Below are 22,737 nucleotides of genomic sequence, written 5' to 3' on the forward strand. Positions count from 1 at the left end.
CGGCGGGTGATACTTTTCCTTCTCATGTGTAAATCAACTCAAATTAACGTTAATTGCGGCCAGCCTGTGTCTTAAAAAGTTTCGTGAAGGCGTTAATTTGATTTAATTCGGATACTTTAAGGGTTGTGAATCAGAAGCAGCTTCTGTAAAAGTCAGTTATAACAGCCAGAAAAGTTGTCAAGTTAGCTCAGGCGCTTTAGCCGTGGAGATAACGAGCAGCTACAGCTAGCTTTAGCATGAGCTGCTCGCCTCAGTCGCTGCTCTAACGTTTGTCTCATGTGAAGCAGCAGCAGCAGCAGCACCATGGTGGTCCTGAGAGCGGGGATGTGTCCCGGGCTAGACGAGGATTTAGTGCGCGACCTGCGTGCCGCCGATGTCAAAACAGGTGAATGACGTTTGTCTTTCTGTACGTGAAACGTGTTTGTTTGGTCATAATGAGCAGCTGTCCTTGATAACGTCCTCACTTTGTTGTTTCCTCAGTGGAGGATCTGGTCTCATGCAATCTGGAGGAACTGGCTCAGAGATGCTCCGTGTCATATAAGGTTGTTATACACACGCACCAATTAAATAAACATGGAGCTCATTCCCTGGGAAACCATGTTCATTGAAGCCACATTTACTCAAAACATGTGATGTTACACTTGTTTAAAAAGGGAAACATGCAAACTTAAGCCATGTAATTACATGTCAACACTGGATACTCCCAACAGCCATATTTATTGACTAATAATACATTAGGCACTAAGTGTTTAATACAGCCAATTTGGGAAGTTTATGTTGCTTAGGTAAATCAATTGTTTGAAGTTGTTTGAGTGAAAGGCAAGACTACATAATTTTTTTATTTTTGTTGAATAAATACAACAAGCTCTATGATTTTTTTTTCCTCCAAGATCAAAGAAATCATTAAAATTGAGTACTTGAGTACCAATTCCACTTTTCTATTGATGGATAAAAAGTATTCAACAGATTAACTGATTAGGATTATTATTAGCAAACCAATCACATTTCCTCCCAACAACACAAAACATCTCGTCACAAACAAACTCATTGTTCCTTGAAATAAATCATATTCACTGTTATTCTTTATGGCATTAAAAGAAAAAAGGTCAACAAAAGCCACAAAAAAAACAACCCACCCACATTTTTATATAATTGCCACAAACCCTGTAGATTGTGGAGGTTTGTCGATCCGTGAAACACTTTCACCCACATGCCACATGACTAAGTCATTGTGTACGTGGGATATATTGGATTATTTTAATTAAAATGTATGCATATTGTAAGCAGGCCTCCCACGGGGCTTGTTATAAATAACCTTCATGAGCCAAGTCATCTGCTTTAGAGGCAGCGCCAAATTGTCTCACAGCAGCAGTTCAATACAAGGTTGAAGATGACACTTGTTTCACTTCTTCTCTGCATATTTTATTGCATGATTCCAACTCCCCCCAGTACAACAAGATAATATGTTTTTCCCTTTAGAGCACAGTTGTGTGCACTAGTTTTACCCCCACTGGGTAAATTCCAGATTTTGTCGATTTATTCATTTCTTGTAAAGGAAAATGAAATGCAGCCCTTGCTGCAGAGGGACTGAAAATGAGCTTCTCTCACTGCTACATTTCATATTATGAACTTGAAAACTGGAAATTATTATCTCCGATGTTTGGCCACTTCTACTGAAAACAACCATTTGTCACATGCAGATGCACTAAAGGGTCAACAATTAAAATGCTAAATAGCTATTAAAAAAACAGGAAACCTGTGATAATGTTTGGAGTTTAAAGTGGCACATCATTCAGGGTTTTCTCTCCGCAGCTGATGGAATGGCAGTGGATTTCTCTCATTTTAAATAGCATTATCATATCTAGGGCTGTAACTAATGATTCTTTTCATAAGATTAACATGATTAGTTGTTTGGTCCATAAAAGTGTCAGAAATTGTTGACAAATGTTGATCAGTGTTTCCCAAACCTTGAAATGACGCCGCTCATGTCTTGTTTTGTCCACAAACCAAAATGATTCCGTTTTAATGATTTCTTTGTTATACGGAGCAAAGAAACCAGAAAACATTCACATTTAAGAAGCTGGAAAAATCCTAATGATGGATTAATCTCTGTTTGTAGTTGAGGCTGTGTTTACTTCCAGTTTGTTGTGTGTGTGTTTTCCACCAGTGGGAAAATGTTAAATGACTCTGCAGTGCATGCAGGTTTTTATCGGCTTTAGCTACGACCGGCATTAGTGGGAACTCTGACCCCTTTCGTTGGGGTACCAGAGTAAAATGGTACACTACGGTCTAAAGAGCTGCTGGATGTCCTCCATTGCTATCCGTTGTGTTGCGTTCTTCTTCGTTGCACCGGTACAGTGTCGCGTTTTGCTGCCATTGGGCACAGCCCACACCCCGCCTCCCAAGTAAAGGGAGTGTTCTCAGTCGAAACGCAAGCCTGACCCAGGGCTTTACCATTCCAAACCGTACCATGATGGAAATGCACATAAATGCACAGGTCACTATCTAGAGATGTTCTGCAAGAATTACTAAGAATAACGATGGACAAACTGAATTTATGAGAGGCCTCACGCGGAGGGACGCAGCAGTGTTCTGATGCTGAAATTTGAAATGGCTTTTTCATCTGAGGTCTTGTTGAGTCCCTCGGGGCTACAACACTGATTTTTAATGAAATAAAATTTTCACTGATGGCAGCTTTAGCTTCCAACATATTGTGTTTCCCCCGCAGTTAAGGACCACTTTGATCGAGCTGATTTCAATTTGAAAGCGTTGAAACAAAAGCCTCGCAGAATGAGAGAGCGACAGTCCTCACCTCTCCTCACATGAGATCGTTATGTTTTCTGAATATTTTTCAGCCGCTGCCCGTAGCAGGTTCAGCTCCGTCCCATTGACTGAGCTCCATTTCCTGACCTGCTTGTTCTGCCTGCAGGCTTCCCCTGAGCTGATGCCCAGCATCCCACCGGCTGGTCACACTCCTGCTGTTGAGCTGAGCCATTGTTTTTGCACAAACAACAGGTAGCAGGTCAACGCGAGGTCACGCATTCCCCACACATTAATGTGACCGAGTCGGCCTCCTCCAGACCAATTAAAGCCGAGGAAGGAGAGAAATTTAAATAAAAACATGTCCTGTGTTATGTTTTGAGGCCACGTCCTAAATTGGGCCACGAAATAAATTCCCATTAATTGAGGCCCGAAAGATTTGCCTCATTTGGAGAGAGGCCGACCAGAGTGTAATGGTGTGTTCCATCTGTAGTGGGAACATGGGATTTTTAGAGGTCATGGGCCACTCCCTGAATTTGGATTTAGAAGTTTCACAGTAAATCTCTAACCATAGAAATGTGTTGATGCTGTTCGTGGGCACAAAATATTATGTAGATCAGTGGTTGTCAAACTTTTTGTACCAAGAACCACCTGAGAAAATATTGAGCTCTTGAAGTAAAAACAATTACTTCACTTTGTTGTTTGTCAGGCTCTGGAGCCATGTTTTTGTATGATGTCGTTATTGTGTTATTGTTGTGCATTTTCATATCATTCCCAGACCCCGGAGTCAAAACTAGTTGTGTTGCCACTAGAGCTAACATTTATTCACTCAATTAATCAGTCGTCTTCCTGTGTTTGGAGATTGTTTTGCTTGATGACAACTTTTGTTTTCTTCATTCTGCCTCTGTTTCTGTGATTGTGACGTAAACATGTAGTTTGTACACAGTGTGCAAAGGGAATGTGTGGATAAGGCCTTTGAGTAGCTCCTCTGGCTCCAACAACCCTGAGTAAGGATGAGGCGAGATGATATTTAGTGCGGGCATCGGTCCGATATCCAAATATCCATTCATACTTTGATTGGGGACCCAAAAAAATCTCCCACGACCCATCTCTGGGTCCCAATCCATCTCATTTTACAGTGTGCCAAGTGATCCAGGTGGACAGAAAGCAACCTCATCTGGCACCTCAGGCCGAAGTGGACCAGCACACGTGTGTCAGGTCTGATCTATGCAGCAGTCGTGAGCCTCATGTTCTGTCTTTTTTTTAATATTTCAGGCTCTGTTTGCCGTGCGCCGAGTGCTGCTGGCCCAACACTCCGCCTTCCCCGTGTCGGGGGCTGATCTCTACGAGGAACTATTGAGCTCCACGGCCATCCTGTCCACTGGAAATCCCAGGTAGAGACATTTGTGCCAACACAGTACAACACACGGCTTTGTCATTCAGGGTCCGGGGCATAAAACGAGGGCTCTGAGCCACAAAGGCTTAAGTATCAAATATGTACTCCTAAGAACAGTTCTCCACATATTGAATTAAAAAAAAACACTCCTGTGTGTTCAGTGTAGAACGAAAAGTAATTTTGTAAAACCTATTTAATACCCACTTCCTCTGCCAAATAATATAAGGTTAGAGTAAAGTCAGATTAATTTTTTTATATGGGAGTAGTGGTGATATTTTGTGTGTTTTAAGGATCTCGTCCAAATCCATTTGTGGTAAAACAGCCTTTGTTGGAGCCGTGGGCAGATTTTAAATGATGTTTCCAGCTGTTGGTCAAAGCAGTGACTGTGACTTTTTGCACAGTCACAGGACACCGTGAAATCAATAGTGTCATACATTACCTAAGATGTTTTGTAACCAGAATCCTCCGCATCGATCCGCTTTACCCGCCTAAAATCTTCTCCGTGTTGTTTGAATCAAATTTGCATTGAACTGTGTCGGTGGATTATGCATCGGGAGTTTGGCCGAGGTTAAAAATACAACAGTGCAGTCGACTGATTTAGAAAAGGTCTGTGTTTCCTTCTTCCCTCTGAGGAGACTCTTTAGCTCCTGAGACCTGACTTTCTTTCCTTGTTTTCTTTTTGGCTGCATGAACCAGACCAAACACAACAAAACATTACTGACAGTTGCTTTAAAACACGCATCTCAAATATCCTGGGTGCCACTGAGCTTCTAATATGTGATATAGTTTAAAAGTAAAAGTGTTTGTTTTGATATCGATTGAGGTACGAGGGTTGGCTGGAAAGTTCATAGGCTGACTAATGCCAGAGCCATAAAACTCCATGCATTAATAATAGTAATGCATTTTATTTATTTCTGGACACTGAAGGTCACCAAATTCAACCTTTCATGATACCAGCTGCATTGTGTCCTTCCAGATAAACCTACATTTGATAGCTTCATGAGGACTTTGAGTATTTGTAGAGACATTTTGTGAACATGGACACGGTCAGTCTGGTATAAATTACCTTAAAGAAATACTTTAGTAAAAGTATCTTACCAGAAAATTACTTGGGTAGAAGTTGAAGTCACTTATATTAAGTATAATATACTGCTCGCACATATAATAACATAACATAAGACACTTAACCCCATGTTGCTGCGTGTGAATGGGTGAAAACTGTGGTATAACGCATCTCATCAAGACTAGAAAAGATCTATATAAATACAGACCATAATACCAACTCCTCCTCTTCTGATTTTATTTGGTAGTAACGAGTAACAAAGATAGAGGAAATGTAGTGGAGTAAAAGTTGCTAGAAATATAAATAAGGTCAAAAACGTAATAAAGTAAAGTACAGATTTTGTACTTGAGTCCAACACTGACTCTGTGGCGTCACCAAACATGTGCAGAACAAGGGGTCAGCAGCACCCAAGGACATTCATGCTCACCCAGTTTATCAGCTGTGTAATACCGGGCAGGTGAATTCAAGAGAGCGTGGGGAGAACCTTGAAGACGACCCAAGGTCTGGACGTCCTGCCACAGCCACCACCCGTGAAAATATCGATCGTGTTCACAACAGGCTGATGGATGACACATGTCTGACGGTTAATCAGAGAGACAACGCTGCAAACATCTCCCGTAAAAGAGTGGAGAACATTCTGCACAACTAACGTGGCATTTCAAAGGTTTCTCGTCTTGTCTCCTGCTCGCTGGGTGCCACGGTTCAAAAGCACACCAGGCTGGTCACGTCGCAGCAGATCCAGCTGCTTCTCTTAAACGCTTCTTCAACATTCCAGGATGAGCGTTGGGTCCACACCGCTGGGAGCCAGAGACGAAAAGGCAGTGGAAGTATCTGCTGTTGATGACGTTTTACGACCATTAAGATGAGAGCTTGTATACCAAGAGCATCTAAGGAAGACGTGTGTCGACTGCAGGGGAGACTGTGTTTGGAAAACAAACCACATGTGGTCACATTCGACCGTTGCATCATGCGTGGCACTTGTTTGGTTTTTTTTATCGTACTTGTGACCATTGCGTCAGCCTTTGAGCTTTTCAGCCCACCCTCGTATAGTTTTCATTTAAAAAAACATGTTTATGATGCAAAATGAATCTGTTAGTAACAAAAACAGAATAACAAACCAAGTAAATGATTACATGTGCCATAATTAGGTAATTAGCTCAGGAATTGATTAATAGCTGAGCAGTTGATTAAACGTTGCCATTTGTCATTTTGAAATTTGAAATCATTTTCTGACATTTTAAGAATCAAACAACTAATCCAACAGATTGCTGCTATGATTATTAATAATAAATATCAGCAGTTTCAGTCCTGTTTGTATTTTTAACAAAATCCATCTCTATATCGCTCCAATAGATATTTTAACATCTGTATTTGCCCAGATTTTCACAAACCGAGCTCAGAGACTCAGTCGTACATGAAAAGTTGCAGTTGTGTGCAGGCGACCCCCAAAATGGAGTCGTCTCACTGCTCAAAAAACGTCGCAGATAAATATTTCAGCTGTTGGAAAAGAAGAAATAATTCTGTGGCAGTGATGCAGGCAGCTCTGGACAAAGCTGTGAAACCAGGCCAGAGAAATTTGACTTTATAGGACGAAGCCTCTTCCACTGTTAAACTCTCTGTTTTCAGCATAATTAACGACCTCAGGTGTTTCCTTTTTAAGTGGTTTTCTTGGATTCGTCGGTGCTTTGGATCGGTGATATGAAAGGGAAGCAGCCATGTGAGTGAAGTCCACTGAGCGTGTGTGTGTGTGTGTCTTGGCTGCCCTCTTGTGGTGGACAAGTGAAGTGATGAATGTGATGCTCTCTGCCACAGTGTTGCCTCCTCGGTGCTGCTTCTGTGTTTATGCAGAGATGATGTAATAACACACACACACACACACTCACAGGTTAGTGCAGGTTTTCTTTTAGGATTCTCATTCATTTGAAAAACCTATATAAAGAATTTCCCGTATCTTAAGATAAGACAGTGGGGACATTTACATTGTCACAGCAGTAAAGATAATAAATTATAAACATGCATTTCCACATCATTTAAAAGCACAATATAGAACGATTTTTAACAATACAACTATAAAAGGTTAAAATAGAATGTACATAAAAACAGCAGGGGCTTGATGTTAACTTTAACCTAATCACATTTAAAATCTTAGCCCTAAATTTAACCAGTTCCTCAAGAGATGAGCTTCTGCTTCTTTAGGACCAGGTTTTGGTCTCCATAAGGACTAGACAAGGTCAGTGTTTACACCACACATTGATTTACAGGTTGTTATCCTCAAAGATTCTAAAATTCTAAATTGGAAATTTAATTAAAGTTGCTTCTGTTTTGATTGGATTAGTGGCGACTCGGTGGTAGAGCGAGTCGTCTTTCAACTCGAAGGTTGTCTGTTCAATTCCCGGCTCTGCTAGTCTACAGATGTGTCCTTGGGCAAGACACTTAACCCCACGTTGGTCCTGGCGGCTGTGCCGGCTGCGTGTGAGTGGGTGTGAAAGATGAGCGATAGAAAAATGTGCTGCTTGAAAGTGGATATCGACTAATTGTCATCATCATAATCCCAAACAACTAAATATCGACATATTTATTTGTAGCCCTAAATTTATACAAAGCTCTGCCATTAGAGCTGCTGACGTTACAATGAAATAGAAGTGAAAATGTGTCGCTCTTTAAATGATTGATCCAGGGTTTGTTTTGGCCACAGATGGTTAAAAAAAACAAAAACTTGACGACAACAGAAAACCTCTTGGCTGCTTTGGGTGCAATCGCAGCGTCGATGAAGATGAAGACTGTGATGTTCACCGACTCCGCAGATCAGTTTGATCTCACCTGATGAGTGCGACCCATGGGAAATTCTCAAGGACAATCACTTCCGCCCCGCCGAGGCTTCACAAGAGTGAGAACCTGATGTTTTCATCGAGTCTGCACTCCTGGAGTAATTCTCCTCCTTCACAATCACACTGTGTGATTCTGTGGAAACCAAGCGCGGGCCTGGAGTGATGCTTAACCTTCAGTCTGCAGGACCTCGGTCATGCTGTCGCCTCCTTCACTGTCATCATCACACACTCGCATGAAGATGATGCAGCTCCACAAACTAATGTCAGGTCGTCAAAGTCGAGATGCTCCGGTCTGGAATCTGTCAGAGGGTTGAAGCTTTGAGACGACACATGCTCGAGATCCAAACTCACCGACATCACTCGTTCATCTGGAGTTCCAACAAGTTCAAGTGTGCATCGTTCGTTTCTGTCCATAAAGAAGTTAAAGCTACTATTAAATTAAATTAAATTAAGTTAAAACAGTTGGCAACATTTAATACACCACAATATGATATTATCGCGATATTTAAGTAGGGCTGAGCAATTGAAAATTCTGGAAATCGCAGGAGGTGCAATATTTTTTTCTTTATAAAAAATAATCATTAGAAATTACTCAATGTAATATCCCATAGTAACACTCATTGTCCACTGTTTTAATAATTGATTAATTGGTTTGAATAGTCTTTTAAAAATAATGTAAACAAGTTCTCAGCTTCTTAAACGTGAATATTTTGGAAACACGATTAACATTTTCATACATTTTATAGACTAAATCACTAAATAATCATTATTTGAAGCCCTAGTTGAGATTGTAGTCAAGATTGTACGCTCTATTCAAGAAGAATATCCACTGGAATACACCCACACAGTCTTGCCTAAGTTTCCGTGTTGTTTGACGAGTTAAACACAAAGAAAGTAGAAATCGCAGACGATATTCCGCAGCTCTTTGAGCAGAGAAGTTTCCATGTCGTTCTTTCAACAGAAGTTGCAACAGCTTGGAGGAACAGACAGCCTGTAAAGAAAGCTGACATTTGCTTTGCTCTTGTTTGGCAGGACCATTGTTTTTGTTACGACTCGTCACAAATTCTATTTGTACGGTAGACTCTGGTTTAGTGCAAGGAGAGAAAACTCGTCGGCCGCTGACGGGAGACAGAGAAACATTCAACCCCGCCGTGGCATCGGTCCGGCCTCTGCTCACTGAGCTCAGGAGGAAAATTAATGGCGCGGCGGTGATTTATGGCTGAAAGTTTCTCACAGTGTGTGAACACATAAAAAGAGCGGACACACTGGGGTGGGAGAGGTCGCGTATAAATGACCTGAGGTGTTTGGAGGTGGAGCTCGGGGGGAAGATTTACCTTTGCAGCAACAAAGAGCCCATAACAAGACTGCCAAGGTTATGGATCCTAAGTACAGACCTTTACTCACTTGGTTTAACACTGTCAATAAAGCTGCAGCTCCACACTTTTGCACATGCATGTCACTGAAAAAAAACAAACTCATATGAATTACAGTAATAAAATGGAGTGTGACGCTGAAATTAACTGATCGTAGTGCTACGAAGTTTTACGGGACGTTATTCACCCACTGTGTGAAACTTGTGAAGAAGAATTCAAGTGTTTGTAGCTCCTGCACAGAACTTTTAAAATTGTTTAATTTTTGTGTCACTTTTGGGAAAGTTTCCTCATATCAGGCTCAAATATATATATATATATATATATTTAGGGTATTTTTACTGCCCTCAAATGTTAAAATGGGTCCAACTTGACCCAAACACCTGGCATTTAAAAATCCCTGAATATTTCAGGTGTAATGAATGACATTTATGGTATTAATGCTGTTGAAATGGGTCAAATTTGATCTGAGCAATTTGTAAGGGTTAGAAAAATAAAATAAATGAAGGATATTTAGGGTGTTTTTATTAGAACTTCTCGCTTAGCGAATGATATTAAGGTTATTTTTTTACTGCTGTCAAAGTTGACAAACAGATGAAGGACTAATTTTGATTAATGTTGATGGATGTTGTTAAAAACATTGATGAGAAAAACAGTCAAACTAAGGCCACATATTTTCAAGATTTGCCTGGAACATAATTCAGGTGGTTTGTTGTGTAGCTTTGTGTCGGCTCTGCAGATTCCCTCAGACGTCAATAGTTTATTACACGACGTGGCCGTGGAGAGTAACCAATTGCACCTTGTTTCCTGCAGCTTAGATAAACTGCTGGATTCCGGCTTGTATACTGGAGAGATAACGGAGCTGTCGGGAGGCCCAGGAAGTGGCAAATCTCAGGTGAGCGTTCTCTTCCTTTCTCTTCTCCATCGCTGATGAGTTCTCTCATAAATCCTCTCCAGAATCCAGGGGTCAGCAACCGGAGGCCTGTGAGACAAAACTGGCCCTCCAGCATCTGTATCTGTATCCTGACAGACTGCTTATCTGCACAAAAAACACAATTCCATCCAGAATTCAGAGCCTTTATTCTGAGAAGAATATGAACTCAAAGAGATTCTGTTGCTAGAAATTGAAACGATTGCACAATAATTAACAGTTTTTTTCAGAGCATTTTATGACATTTTATCCTCTGCCTCTCACACACACGAGTCTTCGTAACAAGTTGAGGATTAAAGGCAACGTCCACATTATCACCAGGACACGATTGTTAGCGTGAGGCAGCTCAAATAGGGTTTCAAAGGAAGGAATAAATATAAATGATAAATGAAATATTCCATATAGGAAACTTTTAATGGGAATTAATGAGAATTTACGTTTAAGGAAGGTTTTACAAAAATTGAGTGCTTCTTGGGGCCACATCAGTATTAAGTATAAGGTATAAGTAATCCTTTTGGTTTTTGTCTCTGACTGAAGTTTTAAGACACGAGCAACGGCCGGTGGAACGATGCATTTCCTAAATTAGATTTGTTTGTGTAACATTAGATATTTTATTTCAACCTTCACAATGGTTTTTTTCATAATACAATTGCATTTCCTTCTTGTCACATGTTTTAAAAAAGGAGCAGAAGTATAAACGTGTATGTTTGTAACCAATTCCTTTTACGCACAACTCAATTTAATAACTACTTTATGCTTTCTCCAACTATTTACATAATAATATTATGTAGTGTATAAACACTGTTATTAATGTTTTCAAAACTGGCTTTAAACACTGGATTAAACTGCTGTTCTTCGTCCTTTATTTAGTATTTTTTTTAACTTTTTACTTTGCTTTAATTCACCTTCCATAATTTAACCCCCGAGATCAAAACACACATACTTTGTAAAGTTCTGACGAAATGCATTTTTGAATTTTAAGAAATAACTATTTGAAAGAAAGTTATTCCTTGCTTTGAATATTATTAGTGCTGTTTTTACAGAAATTGTAGATCTTGTATTTCTACGTCTCCTCGACCTCTGACCTGACTGAATATGAACAATCATTCAGATGTAATGCTTGAGTGCAGCGATCCCCGTGTAACGTGTCGGTCGCGTGTCGCAGGTGTGCTTCGGCGTGGCCGTGCACGTTTCTCAGCAGCTGAAACAGAACGTGATCTACGTGGATACGACAGGAGGATTCACCGCCAGCCGCCTGCTGCAGATGCTACAAACGGAGACGAGCGACAAGGAGGAGCAGGTGGGCTTTTTGTCTTTGTTGTCGTTTGTAACGTGAAATTGATCTTAAAGCAAATACGACGCGACTGAAAGAGGAGACGCTGCTGTGACTTCACAGATGGCTGCTCTTCAGAGGATCCGCGTCTTCCGCGCATTTGACGTCTTCTCCTTACTCGACTGTCTGTTCGGGCTCTGCAGCGACGGCCTTCAGCAGGTTTGTTTCCGCCGTTGCTGAAAATACACCGTCGTCAAACTGCGGCGAGGAGACACTTCCACTAAACTCATTTTGTCACATTTCGAATCAGGCGTCAGTCGGCGGAGGCTCTGTCAAGGCAGTGATTGTGGACTCTGTGTCGGCTGTTGTCGCTCCTCTGCTGGGAGGCAAACACAGTGAAGGTGAGGGCTTTTGTTTTTGTTTTACACCTGAGGCCGTAAACTAACACACACCTGCCACAAATGTGTCCACATGTAAAGCACGTTGTGACAACTGTGACAGAAACACACAAATCATTCATTCATGAGAGGCAAATTAAAGCTGTAGTGTGTAAGTTTTGAATGTAATTCAAAGCAAATACGTTCACACAAAGTGGATTAAGTCCATCAGCGCCACACCACTCTGTAGTATAGCAGTGTTTTTGTGTCGAGACACAAGTGATGCTTCAGCTACACTTAGTTAAGGTAAAGTTCTAAGATAAGATAGTCCTTTTTGTCCCGCAGTGGGGAAATTAGCAGCAAAGACAGTAAAGATAAAGACAATAAATAATAAACATGCATAAACAAAAAAGAAAATTACAATATAAAAAGATATTAACACTAAATTAGTTCAAATAGAATGTATAAGGTACATTATATAGTTAGCAGAATATACACAGTATGAACTTGGATATTTACAGTATAAATATGTATGAAAATGTATTGATATATCATATATATTATGAAATGGCGGCCACAAGAGTGGGGAAAACGAAACCCTGCCGCCTTTTCTTTCTTCTCATTCTTCGTGTTTTACAGCAGTGGGGATCAGTGGCTGAGACTGTGAGGGGAAACGTGCCGTCTCATTCGGCTCATTCTGCCATTATATCTGTCACATTTCAACCGATAAATCAGCCGTGCACACACTGGCACACTGCTAAGTTGAAGCCTGTCAGTAACGTGTTGGACAGTTATGAGGTGAAAAGTCAGATACACAAACATTCCTTAAATGAACAGAGCGCTCGAACATTAATATATGTGATGAAAAGTGTCCTATTCCAGTTGGACAATAAAGTTCTGTTATCATTAGAGAGCAATGAGATTAAAATGATTCAATAATCTGTCTAGACTAAATCCTGTGCGTGATCCTGTGTTTATGCAGCGCTGTGTGATTCAGTGTTTTTATTCTCGGCTACACACACACACACACACACGCGCACGGTGGGTGGGCGGGTGGGATACTGTGGCAGCGCCCGGCGCGGCCGGCAGAGACATCGGATCTGAACGTGCAGTCTCACCCCGGGGCCAAAGCGGTTTGTTATTCGGAGCGCGGAGGAGTGGAAACGTCTGAGGTCACAAAGATAAACTGAAGATGCAACTGGCTGCTGGGCAGTAGGTAGAAATTAGCATTTTGATTTTCCTCCTGAGGTTTTAAGCAGAGAACGCCTTTTTACACACACACAGAGTCTAAAGCAATGTTTGGTCTGCTGGGGTCATGAATACAGGCTAGTGCTTAAATGCTAATACTGATGCAAAGCAGGCTGTAGATAGAGTGTGTGTGTGTGTGTGTGAGAGAGTGAGAATACCAATAATCTGAAATTTAAAGTTGTAGTGAAAAACTTTTAAATGTAAACAAACCCTTTCAAACTTTTGTCGAATGAGTTCACGTGATGCTGATTAAAGCCTCGCTATCGACACGGGAGAGTTAACTTTCCCCTGTTTTCTGTAAACACGACATAGTTTAACCCTCAGGAAACCCACGGAAACAACGTTTAATTTACTTCTTAAAACTCCATGACGGTCTGATTTCAGATGTGTGTTTTTCACAAAGACGAAACAAAAACAAAATCATCAAAAGTTACACGCTCAGAGAGAGGTTCAGTGTCTTACATCTCCACGTCTTCCTGTGTCTGCAGGAATGTCCCTGATGAGTCAAGTGGCAGGAGTTCTGAGGACGATGGCCAAGGATTTTAACGTCGCTGCTTTGGTAAGAACGACACGACACAAGAGTTTGAAGTTCATCGCTACGGATGTGACACGAGTTTTCAACTCTAAGCCACTAACTGTCTTTGACAACATGGAAAACCAGGTTATAGCTTTTTTTCCCCCCACTTGTAGTATAACTACTACAACTATGTTTATATGAGTATGTTTGCTGCTTTATCTCACCATTACTGTTCTTTCTAAACAAACCAAATCCCACTGAGAAAAACAGGAGCTCCTGTTCTTCTGCTGCCTCTTTTGGTAAGTCACTGAGGGCAAACCAAATATAAAATAAATAAAATAATAGTATTTCATACACAGAAGTCACAGAATCACACATTTGAACTCCCTGATGGAGGCAGCAGAGGATCAACACGCTCCTGTGTGCTGTGACGTGAAATCACTGATTTCTTATTATATTTCTATGACTGCAGGTTAGAATTTAACGAAATAACTTATCACATTAAAACAGACGGCAGAGAAAATGTTCCTTTAACTCGGATCATCCTGTTATTTAAAGTAAGATAATGATAATGGTGGAGAGACATAATGTTTTATGTCGCGTTTGATTAAAAGGACTCTGAAGAAGCTCTTATTACCTCTGGAATCAGACTCAATACTTTATTAATCCCAGGAGGGAAACTGGCTGCTTTACATTTGCTCCTTCAGAATCTAAATAAACTCCAGTCAACCGAAACACAGTATAAGCTACTGGTAGAATAGTCACCCGTGTGACCTTTATTGAGTTTTAAGGTGATAAATTGATCTGAATCTCGACACAAATCAACAACGACGACGATGACGATGATGATGATGATGATGGTGATGGTGATGGTGATGGTGATGGTCTGGATCTGCAGGTAACAAACTATGTGACGAGAAGCAGCAGTGGTGAGCTGCAGCCGGGCCTCGGCGTCTCGTGGAGTCACATCCCCAGAACCAGAATCCTGCTGGAGCGACTGGAGGATGGAACTGCTGCTGCTGCTGCTGCTGCTGCTGCTGCTGCTGCTGCTCCTGCTGCTCCTGCTGCTTCTACTTTTTCTGCTCCTGCTGCTCCTGCTGCTTCTTCTTCTGCTCCTGCTGCTGATGTGAGCCGCTCCAGTCTACGATCCGCAACACTGATCAAGTCCTCCAGACAGGTATGACTATCAGCAGGGCATTTGCTGCAGCTCAGCACTGGCTCTGTTTAAAGGGGAAGCATTAAACTGGGGTTGTACGAGGTTATTTATTTATAGATTCACATAAGTATGAGTTTGAGTGGTATTGGCTTTTTTTTTTATCCACATGGAACTGCACTCTACCCCGAGTTCAACTCTCTACATGGTTAATTTGTGCACACACATAAGTTAAAAACATGTCTACGGTTAAAAATTAAACAGTACTACGTATACAACTGATTTACTGTGAAACAAAAACAACTCAAGTGCTATTAACTGTAAAATAATCAATCCTGGAATCCTGGACTCGGGTTTGTGAGGTGGCTCCAAGTTTCTCAGTCAAACGCAGATTTTAACCATGTTACAAAAAACTCTTGTCATAAAATCTACTCCCACTTAAGTCTACAGTATCTTAAGAATAAATTAGCATGTTTATCCTGCTGTTAAACGACCCATTCTCACTGGAAACTGAAGTTTGTTTATGCTCACTTTACCCCCGCACCAAAGCCCATGGAGAAAACCAGCGTTTGAAGGTCACAGGGACACAGCAGCTGCTGGTCTGCTGCGTCCTCGTGGGATGAGTTTGACTCATTGAGGTGAATCCAAACTAAGGTTTTTAAACACAGAAGTCACTAAATAAACACTTTTGAACTTACTGAGGGATCAACAACTCCTGTGTGCTGTGATCTAGAATTGCTGATTTTCTCTGTGGACTTTGGTGCAGGGGATTTCCAAAGTCACAAAAGGCTGTTAAATTTCAAAATAAAGTGTCAGACTTATTCTTTAGATATTGAAGTTTAAAGCTTTGATGCACCTGCAAAAAAAGCGATAAACAATCGATAATGAAAAAAATAATGAGTGTGTTTTGTTTTCCAGCCTTGTCTCATCAGAGAGGAGTTTGACCTGCAGTGGTGGAGTCGCTCCAAAGACCAGAAAACCTCTGGACTCAAGAGGAAACGAGAAGAAGACTCCGATTCCTGAAGCAGAGACGTCCTTTCATCCTCAGGCCAGAAGGTAAACAGAAGTGCTTTTTACATATTCATATTTAAGCTCAGGGCTTATTTAAATTCCACTGACCTGTTTAGACCCAGACTGTGAAGCAGACGCTCCGTCACTCGTCTGCTGCTTATTCCATGTTCTTCTTCTTCTTCCTCTTCCTCCTGAAGATCCTTCAGGCTTTTTCAGAGCAGCTTCAAGTGGATTTACTGAAGCTGCCTCACAGCTTTAATACAGTCAAACATTTAATTAAGCCTCGCCGCAGCCTCATGTTTCCCGGGGATAAAAACAAAAGGCAAATCTTAAATTAAAATAAAAAAGAAGAAAGCCTTTTAAGATGTAAGAGGCGACAAATGATTTAAAATAGGATTAAAATGTGTTTGACTTCAGGTGTTTGCTCATTTAACATGTTTAAAGCCGTGTAACCAAACATTAATGTCACAGAATTTGAACGTGTCATGGTATAAAACACGGGTCTTAAACTCAAATGACCTGGAGGTCACTGAGCGTCCAGTGTGGTCACGAGGGCTCGGTCAACTAGAAATTAAAAACAAAACATTTTTTGGGGGAAAAACAAACTTTTGTGCCAATAATCCACAGAATTTCACAATAAAAGTGTTTATTGCCGCCTCCGGTTACAACTTTAGCTCCAGCGACAACATTTGCAGTCAAGTAAATCATTGTTTTGTCCAAACCCCACCCCCAAAGAAAAACAACCTTACAAACAACAAACACAGCTGCTCGTTTTCATACATTTCAGTTTCAGAACCTGTCGACACTTTCTATTTCTACCACAGTGACTTCTTCAGCTCAGTCATTAGCATACGTGTGGGTGGTGCAGCAGTGAAAAGGGTCCCCATTTTTTAACTGTTTTTACCGCGCCATGGTCCTTTTTATTTTGTAGACCGGTTCTTAGTATGAACCCATATACAGACTCTGACCAGAACTACACGTTTTAAGTTTTTCATCCTCACATTACTCTCTTCAAACTAGGGCTACAACCATTATTAATCGATTACTACACTAATCGTCAGCGAGTGCTTGTTTTTTCAATAATTAAAACCACTTTTCTGATTTTTCAGCTTCTTAAATGTGAATTGTGATTTTCTGGTTTCTTTGCACCACGTAACAAAGAAATGATTTTGGTCTGTGGACAAAGAAGAGGAAGACATTTGAGAGCATCATCATGTCCAGGTTTAAGAAACACAGACAACATTTTAAAGAGCTCGAGTAATCGTTATATACAGCCCTACGATAAACTTGTGTTCTGTAGTACAGTTTTAATATCATATTGTTTATTTGTTTGGTGAGAAAATGTTGACTTTTCATGATTTCTTTGTTCGATGGAGCAAAGAAACCACTAAATATTCACATTTAACAAGCATCTATCAAGTGTTGCAGCACGACTATCAGTCATAGAAAAACCTCTAAAGTTGTTCCTCGTAAAACAGAAAAAAACCTGCACTTTTCCTTTAACTCTGGTGCTGTGTTTATAAAAATACACCAAACATCACTTTCACTGTACATTCAACAGCTTTAGGTGACGTTTTTCCTGATATTTCAATAATGTTGTTTATTCCTGTGGTAAAATGAAAGCACTTGTCTCTCTGGCAGTAAAAATGATGCATATTATGTGTGTGCGTTTTTGCTTCTGCGACGATTTGTGAAGCAGCTTCTACCTCGATTTGGCAAAAACTAAAATTAAAACAACTAAAAACTAAAAAGTTTTTGTTGCTGGTTTTGAAAATGTAAAAACCACGTGAGGACAAGAAATTATAAATAAAAAGTTAAAAAGATTAACTCCCAGTTCAGTTAAGCTCAGTGTTAAAAAAGTGTGTTGTTTTGTTTGTCTTTATTGTTGTTGTTGTTTATTAACAGGGCGGGACCATGCGTCTCTTGCGGATGCACTGCCAGATCCAGCTGGGCGTGACCCTCTCCGCCCTGCTGTTCTCCTCGGGCTCCGCCATGGTGTGCGTCGCCGAGGTGGCGTCGTAGTCCGGCACCAGGTCGCCGTCGTACGCCACAAAGTATCGCCGCAGTTTGTCGAAGTCCTGCGTGGAGCCGGGGAGGAAGAGCTTCACGCCGCTGAAGATGTCGAGCAGAGTCTGCGGCAGGAAAAGAGACGGTCAGGAAAAACGTTAGCGACACAACACACGTGTGTAATGCAATTCAAAAATCAGGTCAAATCTTTCTCTTTAGCGAGAAAGTGACATTTTCACAATTTTGTTCGCAGTTTTACATCACTGATGAAACAATATGTAACTAACTCAGCAACTTTAGCTGTTTTCCACAAGGACCAAAGCAGCTGAACGTCACTGTTCGCATTTTTTTAACCCGCTGTAAAGTTCTATCGTGTGACTTTGTTTCCTTCACAGGAAACAGTGTTAACTTTAATCATTAAAATTTGGTTTGTACAGAATATTAACGTAGTAAAACTCTGGTATCATGTACAGAAGCCACATTTTTACAGTATAGAAACACGTAGCTGTGCGTTTGCAAAACAAAGTGTGTAGAATAAGATGTGTAGGCGAGGACAACATTTGATCTAAAAAGGGGTTTTCCACACATTTTAGCTCTATTATTATTGTTATCATTATCGAGCCGTATTTTTAGATGACTAATAAAAACTCCTGAACAGAGGAGAAACTGTTTTCTATAATTCTACACTCCACAGTTGTTATTTTTCTTCTCTAACATGAATAAAACGGTGTATAGTTACTTAACACGGACTTAAACTAAATGAATCCTAAGTGTGCTACAGCGGTATTTGTGTTGAAAACTAAACTGAAGCTTGTTTGTTTAGAAAGTAAACTAATTAAAAGTGAAGTGTAAATAACTACAGCAGCAGCAGTTCAGTGTAAAAACAATCACGGGAGTAAATTTCATGCGTCAGTGAAGGATGGGAGTCGACTTGGCACACGGAGATAATGAGGAGGAAACTGGAGAGCTGTGTGCGTCACAGGTGGACACACACACACACACACACACACACAGGTTTCCATGTCTTCAGAGGACATTACATTCATTTCCTGGACATTTAACCATAATTACTACTGATTTAATCCTAACCCTGACCTCGGCCTATCTTTAAAACACGTCTTCACCTTTAAATTTAGTCATTTATGTTGTGGAGACTTGATGACTTTTTGTCCCCTTAAGGAAGACACGTCCCACACACACACACACAGACACCTGCGTGCAGAGATATGGAGAAACACACAGGTGTGTGGTTTTTTTGTGCCGATTAACTGCGACGCTGAAGCTGTGACTGACATTTTTCTGATTATTATTTTACTTCATGAAATAAAAATCCTCATGTTTTTATGATATGAATTTGGGCTGAACTGAATTTTTCTGACTGAAATTGCAAATGGTGCATTTTCTTATTTTAATAACGTATTTAAAATGATTAATGTGTGAGAGAAACAAAGTCTGTAGAATGCCACGTGTACAGATCAGGACAGTATTTGTAAGTAATTTGACAGTTACCTTTAATTTAACTTTACTTTTAACATTTAAATTGACTAAACCTGACAATTTCCATAATTGGTTTCCCGATTAATCCGGTAATCATTTAAAAATGAAAAACCACACACAGGTTTGTCATGTTTTGTGCTAATTAAGAGCAACGCTGAAGCTGTGACTGACTTTTATTCTACTTTATGCTAAGGTGCTGATTAAAAATCCTCACGTTTTATATGAAACTGAAAGGTCACAGTCCTTCTTTTAATTATACGTTTAAACTTGACAGTTATTCCAGAGCACCAATCATAACGGGTGTTAAACAGACTAATATTTAATTTTGACAATTGTTTGTTTAACGATTCATTTATGTTCACACCTGGTTATTATAACTGAAGTTAAACTAACTGAAGATGAAGTTGAACTTTGGTCTGACCTTGTCGTTTCGCGGCTCCAGCAGTCGAGACTTCGCCGCCGTCGGTGTCGTCTTTGTTTGTCCGTTACTGTAAACGTTCTCGCTCTTCTTCGCCTGGTGATAAACAAACAAACATCATTAGTTCATGACGATTTCACAAGGGTCTTAGCTCCATTTCTCCTCCGTCAGGCAGAGGAATAACTGTGATGTCACGTGACTCAGCTGAGTCACATGACCACAGCACACTCACTCACCTTCTTGGCAGCAGGCTGCTCAGGGGCCGGAGATCGAGGCTGCGACTTCACCGCCACCTTTGCTTTAGGTGTAACGCTGTTACCTGGAAATTAAGAGAACGTCGTTATTATTCCACGTCTGTTGTTTGTGTCATACTTTTATTCTACTTCATTTTAAAGTTATTTTTTATTGTTTATATAAGCTTATGTGTTAAAAAGTAGTGTTAGCGAAAGGCAAATAAAAATTGCTACAAAATGTTCTCCATAGTAAACAATGTTGTTATTGGTGTTTTGAGTGAATTTTTTATGGAAGAAATTACAAAAGGTTTTGCAGGTTTTAGCTTCTCAGCACTTCTGTCTTTGTGATTACAAAAGTTGAGCTATTATTTATTCAATTTATTATCGCCTACTGTTTTCCTTTTTTATTTTATTAATAATAACAATACTAATAATAATTAACACAAGTTATCTGATTTTTCAGCTTCTTAAATGTGAATATTTTCTGGTTTCTTTGCTCCATTTAACAAAGAAATCATTAAAACTGAGTTACTTTGAAGTTTTAGAAATAACGATCAAAATGAATCACTATTTGCAGCCATAGATGAGGGTTTTAACCACAAATGAAAATGTTTTGTCGAATGGAAATTGTGACGATTATTAATATTATCAGGTAGTCTGATTAAAAATATAGTTTACAGCTTTAGGACAAAAACATACATAATTTTATACGATTAAAAACAGCACAAATGTCATTTTTGTTGCTGCGTGAACTTACCTGGTTTCTTGGGAGGAGCTTTTCCGCGGGCCGACGATGGCGGCGTTGGCGGTGGCGGTGAATTCCTGTCGCTGCTGTCGCCTCCCGACGAACCTTTGTCGTCGTTGGACGTCGACGGTCCCGCGGTCACTTTAAAGTCACAGTTCTCCTTAGAGATGCGGAAAAGCTCCTGCGCGGTCAGAAGAAAATAACAAGAGATGAAGCTTTTCACGTCAGATAATTAGTATTTACCACGTTGTTCTCACTCATTTTCCACCAGAGATGAAAATAATGGCAACAATTCTTGAACACACACTATGTTTTCTTAAGTTTGTGATCACGATAAATGTGAAAATAGTGAATTATATTACATTTTAACATCATGTAACTTACTTTTCTTGAATTAGCACATTATTTTATATGGTCGATAATTTATGCCTATGTTTTTGGCCGTTTTCACAGTTTTAATTGTTGTAAACTGTTTTATGAGAACAAATACATGAAATTAAAAAAACTCTCCAATCTACATTTTATTTCTGCACTGTAGAAATTAGATACAATATTTTAAATTAAAATAATACATAAACTAAATATTTAATACAATAAACAGGTCATTTTTGGCATAATAAAAAAAAATAGTTTGAATTTTAGTGACTTTTAGCAACATTTCTAAAGTTTCAAAAGAACAAAAGTGTAATTTGTAAAAACTGGATGATTAATGAATACAATCGACCAACACTGCTTATTTTCAAAATGGCAAATATCTGCTAAATTAATCATTTACATCTAATTATTAGTATCTAATGACAAACAAATCCTATTTTCTGCCCTCACAATGATTTTCTTTAATCAAATACATTATAAAATCAATAGGAAATATTATATTATGTGTTTAATGTCCTGGCGATTTAATGGCGATTCTGCCATTTTCAGAAACTCCTACATCTGGTAAACATGTAAACATGAATGTAAATATAGAAACCGTACTTTGAGCTGGTGCAGGTTGGTGGCGCTCTTCCAGTCCTTGTCGTCGCGGACTCGCGTCATGCGTGGGAAGCGTATGGAGATGCCGTCGGCCGTGTGCATCTCTGATTTGGAGAACTCGGCGCCCGTGATTTCCCACACGGGCGCTCGCTGCAGAGGTAGAGGAACAAATTACGTTAACGTTTGATAACACGACAAAAATCACATTTGTTCAAATTTGGAAAAGAACCACATTGATATTTTACCATTGGAGAAAAAGATTTTTTTTATGCTTTTAGTCTTAAGTGTAGTCTTTTATTCACAATATCATTGTGATAAACTTTAAAAGAAACCTTGTTTCTTGTGACTAAAAACAGAAACCGCCTCCAAAACACACTGAAATGACTTATATCTTCTATTTTCATACTTTTTTGTCTAAAATAAACAGATGTGGGCGGAGCCTCCTGTCCGAACTTTACATTTGCTTGGTTCAAATACAAGTTAACACAAAAAAAACTGCTTACGATACCAAAAACATGACAAAATAGTAAAATAAAGATGTTAATAAGTTTAGAAAAAAAATCTACATTTCTTCTGTTTTGGAGGCGGAGCTTATTTTTGTTGCGCTGCAATTTCGCTATATTTCAAGAAACTGTAAAACTCTCTGACGGGATACATATTTTTAGGCATTTTCCCTGTTCACAATTATCCCGGTAAAGAAAATTCCGCATGACTTATTTTGAGAGCATTTAACACGATGTATGATAAAAATCAAAAGTAAAAAGTATTTCCACTTTTCTACAGGCTGTAAACGCCTCCTGCAGCAGCTCTGCTGTTCATTATCTTAATACGCCTGCAGTTTAATTTATCTGTGGACCTTCCTGCAGTGGACATATGCAGAAGACGCTTTTAACTGATCACTTTTTATGTAGAAAAGGTCTTCGGTTCGCAGATAT

At 39.8% G+C, this 22,737-nt stretch overlaps 2 protein-coding genes across 4 annotated transcripts in view; one reads left to right on the forward strand and one right to left on the reverse strand.

Annotated features, from left to right (window-relative positions):
* Positions 1-19,283, forward strand: rad51d (RAD51 paralog D). 2 transcript variants are annotated; one of them, XM_058627276.1, is made up of 11 exons: positions 1-385; positions 481-542; positions 4,036-4,154; positions 10,231-10,312; positions 11,514-11,648; positions 11,745-11,840; positions 11,932-12,022; positions 13,735-13,805; positions 14,662-14,940; positions 15,835-15,972; positions 17,833-19,283. In XM_058627276.1, the coding sequence occupies exons 1-10, from the start codon at positions 304-306 to the stop codon at positions 15,937-15,939; spliced, it is 1,122 nt and encodes a 373-aa protein (XP_058483259.1). In that variant the 5' UTR covers positions 1-303; the 3' UTR covers positions 15,940-15,972; positions 17,833-19,283. The 2 variants fall into 2 exon arrangements, with proteins under 2 accessions (XP_058483259.1, XP_058483261.1); XM_058627278.1 differs by lacking the exon at positions 4,036-4,154.
* The window catches only part of lig3 (ligase III, DNA, ATP-dependent), a 22,624-nt gene continuing 16,443 nt past the window's right edge, over positions 16,557-22,737 (reverse strand). For both annotated transcript variants that reach the window (XM_058627275.1, XM_058627274.1), the window contains exons 17-21: positions 21,806-21,952; positions 20,840-21,008; positions 20,086-20,168; positions 19,853-19,945; positions 16,557-18,059 (exon numbers count right to left, since the gene is read on the reverse strand). In XM_058627275.1, the coding sequence (XP_058483258.1) occupies positions 17,826-18,059; positions 19,853-19,945; positions 20,086-20,168; positions 20,840-21,008; positions 21,806-21,952 (726 nt within the window). In that variant the 3' untranslated portion in view covers positions 16,557-17,825. The remainder of the gene's footprint in view (positions 18,060-19,852; positions 19,946-20,085; positions 20,169-20,839; positions 21,009-21,805; positions 21,953-22,737) is intronic.

The sequence above is a fragment of the Solea solea genome, chromosome 4, assembly GCF_958295425.1.
Source record: "Solea solea chromosome 4, fSolSol10.1, whole genome shotgun sequence".
NCBI classification, from domain to species: Eukaryota; Metazoa; Chordata; class Actinopteri; order Pleuronectiformes; family Soleidae; genus Solea; species Solea solea.